Consider the following 10,879-nt stretch of genomic DNA (forward strand, 5'->3'; position numbering starts at 1 on the left):
GTCAACTTAACGTGACTGTCGCGTTAAGTTGACAGTATACAGCCACTCTATCGCTCCACCACCGCACATATCTCTATGAGATATTTAGAAATTTAATATTAATAAATATATTTTTGCCGCTAAAAGTTACGGCTGAAAATAGATTTTTACCGCTATCCGCGGGTGCCTCGGGAAAAAAATAAGTTGACAATACCCAGATAGGATGTTGACGAATGTCCTAAAATTTGAGCGACATGCGTGCTAATTTGTGGATGTGCATAAACTACAATCACGTACACACACACACACACACGCACACACATCTTGCTGTATATATACACAGATATATATAAATATATATGTACTATTGCGTGACACCTTGGGCAAGTGTCTTCTGCTATAGACTCGGGCCGACCAAAGACTTGTGAGTATATCTGGTTGACGTAAACCGTAAGAAGCCCGTCTTATATATGTATATATATAATTATAGTATATTCTGTTAAGAACGTAGTAGAATACAGTATAAAGCTCACTCGTTCACTTTCACATTTAAACTGTGCTTTCCAGTAGTATATGTATTTCCAGGTTTGCGTTTGGGAATCTGTCGTGTGTGAATAGATAATTGAAAAAATTGGAGTCAACAAGAAGGGTACGGTTGGACATTTATTTTTTAATCACTACAATTGTTTGCACGCAACGTAGTTCTCCAGATGTGCAGGTACTTAATTAAGAAACTATTTCCCTGCATTATGAGGTCTAGTTGTGTTTCCTCAGGTGATATGTAAATATTGTCTCTGTAAATTTAAAATCCTCGGCTTCAAGAACATTCTATCTCTCTGTCGTGGCCTTAATTTAGTAGTAGTCACAAAGCCTATCAGGGTATGTTGTTGGTGAAGGGCCGTTGGCAAACTGCTTTGAATGCGTAAATGTAGTGGGATGGTGATTCTCATACTCTTAAAGTGGTTGCCGCTTTAAAGAGATTGGTATTTTATTTCTTTGTACTGTTGATTTGTTCTTCATGGTTGGTTACACATGATTCTCCTTGAATATTGAATGAATACATTCACCAATTTCATCCACACTGATTCCATACATATAAGAGTTGCCAATTGGAATTGCTGAAAAATAAAGAACCTTATTAGCTTATGACTGAATCCAAAATTTAAAACAAAATGTACAGAATTGTAATTTAAAAACCAAAAGGGAAAATATAAACAGGTGTTACACACTAGATATTTATTACCAAGTAACAGAGTTAATACCCAGAGCATTACTGTCTCAAGCCCTAGGGCACATGAGGCTAGTTTCCGGGCCCAAAGTTCTAAGTTAGTGTCATTAATATTCTTGTTTAAGAACTATAAATTTCGGATTAAAGTAAAATTGTTTTTATTATAACTGATCAGGAAGACAAACACTGGCCATGCTGGGGCACCATTTTGAAGAATTATTAATCCAATGAATTGATCCAGTACTTTGTTTTTTAAAAGCCTTGTACTTATTCAATCAGCCTCTTTTGTTGCATTGCTATGAGGTGGTATCAAAAAGTTACTGGACTAGTTCTATAGCATGCCAACAGGTGGCAGCACATGGTTGCGTGCGCAGTGAGAGCTAGTAGTGTACCGAGTGACATCATTGTGTTTACTTTGCAAGTTGTGAAACTTGTGTTTTTGTAATCACGTGTATACTGTAGTCTGCGATTTTGTCATGGATAGGAAGTTGGAGCAAAGAGCCAACATGAAATTTGGCATTAAATTGGCAAAGTCTGTTTAAAATACATTGAGCATGCTTTGGCAAGGTTATGGTAATGAGTTGTATGGGCACTTTAAAAGTGAAAGTATGTCCCTGGGAGACGATGAGCGAGCTGGAAGACCTGCCACAAGCGTTACCCATTGAAATGTGGAGAATATTTGACAGTTTGTGCATTAGGATTGTTGGAAGGTGATCAATGACATTGCTGGTGTTGGTCTAAATTAAGCATGTGATGAGTCTCTATCAAGTTTGTTGCCCTCCTGCTGACTACTGAGCAGAAAGAACATTGTGTCGAAGTCTGTCAAGATTGCTGTCAGTATGCTGCTGATGAACAAGCCTTCATGTCAACGGTCATCACAGGTGATGAGAGTCGGGCCCTGAGATGGAGCAGCAGTAGTCATAATGGAAGAGCCCTCCATTTCCACAACTGAAGAAGGCACAACAGAACTGCAGCTCAATCAGGAGCCTGCTCTTCGCTTTTTTTTTTTTTTTTGAGTAGGAGTGGCTGTGTGGTAAGTAGCTTGCTAACGAACCACATGGTTCCAGGTTCAGTCCTACTGCATGGCATCTTGGGCAAGTGTCTTCTACTATAACCTTGGGCCGACCAAAGCCTTGTGAGTGGTTTTGGTAGACGGAAAACCGAAAGTAGCCCATCGTATATATGTATGTGTGTGTCTGTGTTTGTTCCCCCGCACCAACATCGCTTGACAACTGATGCTGGCGTGTTTACATTCCCGTAACTTAGTGGTTCGGCAAAAGAGACCGATAGAATAAGTACTAGGCTTACAAAGAATAAATCTTGGGGTCGATTTGCTCGACTAAAAGGCAGTGCTCCAGCATGGCCACAGTCAAATGAGTGAAACAAATAAAAGAGTAAAGAGAGTATCCATGGTAGTGTGCATTGAGAATTCGTCTCCCAGGGCCAGACTGTCAATTGAGACTTCCACTGCAACATTTTGAAGTGTTTGAAGGAGGACATTTGGTGACAATGCACCTTGCTACTAACTTCTTCTCACTCGTTTCTCATAATTTTGCAATTCTTTAAATAAATCAACTTTACGCAACTGTGCAACTCTGTTTCCATGTGTGTCTATCTTATATCTTTATCAATCTATCTATCTAAACTAGCAACATGACCATACCCAAAATACAACAATATCTATCTATCTTTATCTGTTTATCTTCTCTATCTTCCATTCTGTTAGTATTGTGATATCAAGCTTGCTTCATCATATAGAACAAATTTATTAGACAAATGTTTTAAGTATGCACATGTATATATAAGTCTCTATGAATCTGTTTTCTCTTGTAACACAAACACACATGAGCAAACAATATGTTCTGTTGATGTATAAGCATGCTTTCATTTGTATGTAAAAGCAGGTAAGCGCTATGTGCGTCTTATAAATTATTCGAATGTATGTTATGTCTATGCCACCTGCACACTGAGTCAAATTTAAGGATAATTCTACCCAATACACTTTTACTGCATTTCTTGCTTAAAACAACATGGTATTGCTTCTGCACCAACCCTATTTGCCAGATTTAGCACCTGAGGACTTCCATTACTTCCCCAAGAGGAAAATACAGCTCAAAGGTCATGGTTTTAACATCATTAATGTGATCAAAAGCGAATCACAGAAGGTTCTTGACATGGAAAATGACTTCCAGGCCAGATTCCAAAAATGGCAAGAAGGCTAGGACAGGTGTATTGTGTAAGGTGACTATTTTGAAGGAGATTAGGTTAAAACTTAGGTAAATAAGTTATTTTTTATTAAACATAACTAGTCTGGGAATTTTTTGATAATACCTCATAAGTTATGTGGACATAAACACACCAACGCTGGTTGTCAAGTGATGGTGTGGGACAAACACAGATGCAAAGACACACATACAGAGGTAGATCCAGGAAGACAAGGTAGTGAAGCATGATCTTTGAATGTTGGGCCTCATGAGGCGATGACAAGTGACCATGACTTGTGCTTGGGAAGTCTCGTCAAGCCAAGTGAAATTGTAGTTGTGGACATTGGCTGTGTCATGCCAATGGCACTTGTGAAATTGTAATCATGACCAATATTAGAAGCATGATCTTCAAATGGTGAGAGTCATAGAGGCGATGACAAGAGATTGAGACTGCAATATGCTATGCTGAGAAGACTCATTAAGCAAAATGAAATCATAATTGTGGCCACTGCCTGTTAAGCCAAGTGAAATTGTAGTCATGGCTGTTGAAGGTGTCATGTAAATAGCACCTGTACTGGTGGCACATAAAAAGCACCCATTACACTCTTTGAGTGGATGGCATTAGGAAGGGCATTCAGCCATAGAAACCAAACCAAATCAGGCTAGAACCTGGTGTGGCTTTCCGGTTTACCAGTCCCAGTCAAACTATCTAACCCATGCCAGCATGGAAAGTGGATGTTAAATGATGATGATGAATGTATGTATGTGTATATATGTATATATATAAATATATATATATATATATATGTATGTAAGTATGTATGTATGTATATATATATGCACAATGGTCTTCTTTCATTTCCTGTCTACCAAATCCACTCACAAGGCTTAAGTCAGCCCAAGGCTATGGTAGAAGACACTTGCTTGAGGTGCCACACAATGGAACTGAACCATGTGGTTGGGAAGATCAAGACATCTTTTTCAATGTTGTTTCTCCATGCATAATATAACAGTTATTTCACTTTCCTATGCGGCTCTTTTTTAAAGCAACAGAGTGTAATTTGAGGGAGATTTGGCTATTGTTTCTAACAGGTTGATTGAACAACCCCACCCCTACTTTATTAGCTTGATAACTTTAAATCAACTAGGGATTTGGGGTTATTTTTGAGAAGTCTATATATATAGCTTTATATAGGACTATTTAATACTCTGTGTCAGGAAGGTATTCACTGCTACAGGAAAACCTTTTTACAAATTATTTTTTTACAGTTCCATCAGGGGAGAATCATTTCAGCATTCTCTTTTCATTTATTTCTCCACACCCAATTGTTAAAAAGTTCTACTGTAATTTTTATGCCTGGGTCATTTACAAAGAGATGTAGTAGAAGTGTCAGCATCCTGGTTACAAAAGCGAGACAGAAGTTTTTGATACTTCACAGCAGACAATATGATTAAGAAAAAAATGAAAATCATACAACAGTTTTTGTCTGTTCTCAAATGATTGCAACAATTGTTTTGCAATGTAACTGTTTCAGTTTGTCATACAGGTAGCCTAATTTTTCCCAATATTTTACGAGAACATGTCTGGCAATGAGGAAATATTGTCTTGCTTGGAAACAGGTGAAGGTTGGTCACAGAATGGATATTTAGATGTAGAAAATCTGTTTCAATAAACTTCATCCCACCCATGTAAGCATGAAGAGGTGGAGATTAAAGACGATGGTATTGTTGGGAAAAACATGACTGTCCAGTTATTACTTCAAATCAGTCATAGCCAAGAGAAGCTGAGCTGTAAAGTCATGGGGAATGATGGCTTTAAAGACAAGCAACGAAAGAATTGGGAGATCAATAGAAACACCAATATATTTAAAGACATGGAAAAGAGAAACCATGAGCTATAAGATATGGAATCTTTTGTTAATGACGTTCAGAACTGTAAAATAGACTTATGTTAAAATTCGACAGCCAAAGCTATTAGTTGCAATTGTGTATATTGGAGAAGAGGGAAGAGAAAAATTTTACAATCTACATTTCACTTGTGTTTACCATTGCAGTTAATGACATTGGCCAGGTTTGAAATCCAGTGCTTTTTTAGGTTGTGAGGAAGAACAAGTTATATGTTACACAACAAGTGATAGAGCAATCTTTTATATGAGCTTCTGTTGGGTAAATATCTACACTGGTACCACCTGACGACCAACAGAGGGGTACACGACAAGTCTTTGTTATTCTCAAACCTGGTAGCTAGCTTGAATGTTTGCAATAAGGTGAAATCTGTGATGGGTGCCTGAGGGTTGAGAGGTAGTATTAACCCTTCAGTGTTCAGATTACTCGGGCAAATGTAATGCTTATTTATTCACGTTGATGTTTTTAGAATGATATTGTAGGATAGGTGAGAGAAGCGAGATCTGACCAGTTTGTCCATAAAGCAGGAAGAATATTTGGGCTAGATATGGCAAGCTTAAATGACCTTAGACAATAAGTAAACATATTGAGTGATACAAATCTTTATACCATATGGCTGGATGTATAATCTTATGAGTTAACCTTTAGAATTCTCTGAAGAACCAATACCATTTACACTTTTTAATATACAGGCTTGTGTGAGGAGGTCCATCAGTTCATGGAAACAGCAACAATTACATGGTGATTATATAAATATAATAAAATACAAAACAAGAATAAAGAATTTTATAGCTGATAGGTTTTGGTTACTTACATAGTTTATACTTATTTTCTGATATTTTCTGTGGAGGAGTATTTTCATAAAGATTTTCATAATACCATGGTAGTCGTATAATGGTGTACTTATTAACTCCGCTATTTTTTACATATTCTTCAACTTCAGCTTTGCCATCAAAGTGATTGCACACTAGGCCACTGATGCGAACTGCACTTTCTAAACCACTGTAGACAACGTGGTTAACTTTTAGTTCACAACATGTGTTTATAATGTTCTTCCCCTGCAAAGAGTAACAATGAATTATAGAATAGATTTCTCTCGTTGTATCTTCATATATACATGAAACCATGGAAAAGTTAAATGCAAAATGTTTCTGAAAAATTTACTCATGAAATATTTAACATACAAAAGACAATCATCATCATTTAATGTCTGCTTTTTCCAGGGTTGCATAGGGCAGATGGAAATTGTTGAGACAGATTTTCTATAGCTGGATGCCCTTTCTGTTGCCAACCCTCACCTGTTTCCAGGCAAGATAACCAGACATGGTTTTCATGGAACACTGGAAACAAGCACCATAACTTGTATGATGGTGATGCTAATATATAATAATCATGTGATGTCAATACAAGGGTACATACAAATACATATATATATAAATATATATATATTGTGTGAATGTTTATGTCTGTGTTTGTGTGTGTTTCTATGTACTTGTCTTGACATGTGAGATATATGACAAGCGTCTTCTTTCTGTCTACCATATCCACTTATGAGGCTTTGGCTGACCCGTGGGTATAGTGGAAGACATTACTCCAGGTGCCACACAGGGGCATTGAACTCAAGATGACAAGGTTAGGAAGCAAGCTTCTTAACCACACAGCTACATCTGTGCTGCAAGGCAAAGTTAAATGCAAAAGGTTTTTGAATATTTTTGCATCAAATATTTGAGACATAAAATTTCTTCAAATATAAGCAGCTGTTATCTTTTACCTTTTACTTGTTTCAGTCATTATATTGTGGCCATGCTGGGGCATCTCCTTGAAGAATTTTAGTTCGAAGAATTGACTCCAGTGCTTGTTTTTTTTTTTGGAAGCCTGGTACTTATTCTATTGGTCTCTATTGCTAAGCTACTAAGTTATGAAGGCATAAACACACCATGGAGGGAGCAAACAAAGACATATGCATGCACACACACACATACAATGCGCTTCTTTCAGTTTCTGTCAACCAAATCCACTCACAAGGATCTGGTTGGCCCAAGGCTCTAGTAAAATACACTTGCCCAAGGTGCCGTGCAGCAGAACTGGTTGAAAAGTATTCTCCCTATCATTAACCAATTGAATCCAATAATTATAATTTTCAACTCCAAGAAAAACTTCTCCCAAAGGATGACTTAATACCATACAGTATTTTTACAGTCCAGTTCTAGGTCAGCCCCTTTAGAATGGATCTGTAATCAAAAGGTGTTCAGTCAGTGACCATAGTAACTTTCATCCATGCGTTATAATATCATATGGTCGAATGTTTCCTTATTACTTATTATTAAGACAGCAGATGTGAAGTGAAGGACATCTGGGTGATATTTCTAGCTGGTTTGAGTGACTACATAAAAGCTCCCACATACGCTTGTATTATGCAATGCTTTCAACAACACTGATCCTCAACAAAATGAAAGGAGGAGAACTGTATACATAGAGGAAAAGTTGATATTGCTTACTTGTTGCACTTCACAAGATTTATCCATTGTTTCAAAGTAATCTGTGACAGCAAAACACCCCCATGCTCCTTTTAGACAGTCTCTGATCAGGTCACATTCTTCATAATCTCCTCGACTACTTCACAACCTGTGAACACATGCAAAAAAGGGAAAATATTTAAGCTTTTGGCATTCTGATAACTCTCAAATGTAAAGCTAATTTATTCACATTGTTTTGAATTAGTCATGCATCATCTCATAGCTTCAAGATTTCAGCAGAATTGGAGAAGAAATTCCAGGTATGGAAACAAAATCTGGAATCAAACGGCCTTAAAGTTAACCTAGTGAAGACCAAAGTTGTTGTAACTAAGAAAGAAGATAAAACTCTTTTTCTCTCAGGTAAATGGCTCTCCTGAATATGTTGGAAAGGAGTTGGAAGAAATTCCACTCGCTGAACCCAGTATAAACTATGGACATGAGGTGCAGTGGAATCATAGGTAGATTAACAGATAAGTCGTCTTAATGCCCGGGAGGCTCTCTTCAGGTTGTAAATCGTTTTTCTTACCTAGGTGACCAAATTAGCAATGGTGGAGGATGCTCTGAAGGTATTGTTTCTAGAATAAGAATTGGGCGGAGGAAGTTCAGAGAACTATTACTTCTGTTAGCAACAAAAGGACTTTCTCTCAGAGCGAAAGGTAGACTATATGATGCTTGTATGCAAATGGCTATACTCCATGGTAGTGAGACATGGGCTCTGAATGCAGAAGACATGCGTAAACTAGAGAGAGAGAGATGAAGGTAGTATGTTCCATTGGATGTACAACATCAGTGCATATGTACAACAAAGTGCAAATGTATTGAGAGAAAAGTTGGGCATAAGAGGAATCAAATGTAGCATGCAAGAGAAAAGACTATGTTGGTTTGGGTATGTGATGTGTATGAATGAGGACAGCTGCATAAAGAAGTGCTGATCACTGAAAGTGGATGGTATCTGCAGAAGATATCTGCGTCTGTATGATGGATACCCATCAGCACCTGTGTGAGTTTCTTGTAGGAATCTCCTTGGAAATCTTTTTGAACATATGCTGTCCTTCAAGCATGGTGAGTTTATGTTGAATCCACGCCCATATGGACCATGTACCATGTTTGCTTTAACTATTTTGTATAGTTCTTTGTCTAAAGCTGGATCAGGAAGCTCTACAGAGATTATGCTGTCGATGTCATTGGAATTGATCTTCGCTGAGAGCCAAAGCAGGATATGAGCATGTGGAAGGCCCATTTTTTCCCACTCGATTGTGTACATGTCACATTGTATGGGCCCAAAGACTTTCCCTTTTTGTATGAGCTCCATGAGAGAGATTAACTTCAGATGGAAAACTCGGGCTTTGAGATTCCGGTTCGAATGTAAGGCAGGTTTGAAAGTGTTCCCAACAGTTATTAGTTGTAGTGATAGAGTGTTTATGCCGAATATGTACGTATGCATGTATATATATGTATGTATGCCTGTATATATGTACAAAATCCACTGAGAAGGCTTTTGTTGGTCTGAGGCTACAGCAGAAGACACATGCCAAGTCACCACACAATAGGACTGAACCCAGAACCATGTGTTTGGAACGTAGTTTGTTACCACACAGCCACACCTGCCCCAATGTATGTGTGTGTGTGTGTATGGGTAGATACATTATGTATGTATATATGTGTATATATATGTGTACATATTACATGTACATCTATATATATACATCTACACATAAAATACAAAATACAAAGTTATATCTTGATATCGCAAGTGATAACAATACTCAAAATATATAACACACTGGAATTGTAGGCCCATCTCTCGCAATTTCGATCAATTGGATCTTGTCCTCCCTCTTGTATAGAAGTGTACGGCTGCAGCGAAATTCATTCTATCAAAGGCATTTTAACAAAAATGCTTCCGTAAAGACGGTGAAAATATTGTCAATTTCCCCAAACAGGGACAATTCAATTTTTAAACAATAACCAAAGCCTCTTCTCCGAAAAGGGGAGGGTTACGGTTTACAATTATTTAGCAAATGCAACACAACAACGTTTCCCTGACGAGGAACCAACAAACGTGATTACAATAGTCAAACAGTAATAATAATAACAAACCTTTTTAATTTATCCCCATTTATGTGAAACCACTTATTCAAGTTCAAGTCATTGATGCAATTTTATATGAATTGCTAATACACACACACACACACACACATAATAAGGGTGAAAAATTGAATATTAATTTGATTAATATGAATTGAAAACCAGTGGTGTAGCATATAAGACCATAGCAGATCTTCTGCTAGCAAAATGGATGACCATTGTTAATGGTTCATCCCTGTTATATAATACTTTCACTTTAATAGTAAAAGTGTCTGCATTACAAAAGAGAGATGTTTTTGTTTCACTTTTAACACGTAATACTGAAATAGTGGAGAAGATATGATATTGCTGTGGGGTCGCCCTAGGGAAAAAGTTAAGTTTTTTTTGCTGATGACACTCCCCGGACCTTAGGTAAGACATGTGTAAAATTTGAATGAAATTGGTTGTGTAGTTCTCAAGTTTTAGGGAAACACACAGACAGACAGACAGACACACATTCTCAGTTTTATATATAGAGAGATTATTTCACTAATGAAATATGCTATCCGAAACTGAGCAGGAGTGGCTGTGTGGTAAGTAGCTTGCTAACCAACCACATGGTTCTGGGTTCAGTCCCACTTCGTGGCATCTTGGGCAAGTGTCTTCTGCTATAGCCTCGGGCCGACCAATGCCTTGTGAGTGGATTTGGTAGACGGAATTTGAAAGAAGCCTGTCGTATATATATGTATGTTTGTGTGTTTGTGTGTCTGTGTTTGTTCCCCTAGCATTGCTTGACAACCGATGCTGGTGTGTTTACGTCCCCGTCACTTAGCGGTTCGGCAAAAAGAGACCGATAGAATAAGTACTGGGCTTACAAAAAGAATAAGTCCCGTGGTCGATTGCTCGACTAAAAGGCGGTGCTCCAGCATGGCCGCAGTCAAATGACTGAAACAAGTAAAAGAGTAAAGGAGTAAAGTGTC

The 10,879-nt window shown here is 37.7% G+C and overlaps 1 protein-coding gene across 1 annotated transcript; it reads right to left on the bottom strand.

Annotated features, from left to right (window-relative positions):
- Positions 1–754: 754 nt before the first annotated feature.
- LOC115225824 (nmrA-like family domain-containing protein 1) lies at positions 755–7,920 on the bottom strand. The gene is made up of 3 exons (XM_036505691.1): positions 7,815–7,920; positions 6,131–6,374; positions 755–1,097 (listed from the first exon to the last, which is right to left on the bottom strand). Exons 1-3 carry the CDS (start codon positions 7,839–7,841, stop codon positions 1,006–1,008), a joined length of 363 nt encoding a protein of 120 aa, XP_036361584.1. The 5' UTR covers positions 7,842–7,920; the 3' UTR covers positions 755–1,005.
- Between the last annotated feature and the right edge of the window lie 2,959 nt (positions 7,921–10,879).

This window comes from Octopus sinensis, linkage group LG1 (genome assembly GCF_006345805.1).
Source record: "Octopus sinensis linkage group LG1, ASM634580v1, whole genome shotgun sequence".
NCBI classification, from domain to species: Eukaryota; Metazoa; Mollusca; class Cephalopoda; order Octopoda; family Octopodidae; genus Octopus; species Octopus sinensis.

Excerpts from the sequence above, each read along its gene's own strand:
- LOC115225824 (XM_036505691.1), bottom strand. The coding sequence starts at position 7,841 with ATGGATAAATCTTGTGAAGTGCAACAA. Across the intron at positions 6,375-7,814 it reads AATCTTGTGAAGTGCAACAA|GGGAAGAACATTATAAACAC; the intron begins GTAAGCAATATC and ends TACTCTTTGCAG. Across the intron at positions 1,098-6,130 it reads AGAAAATAAGTATAAACTAT|CAATTCCAATTGGCAACTCT; the intron begins GTAAGTAACCAA and ends TTTATTTTTCAG.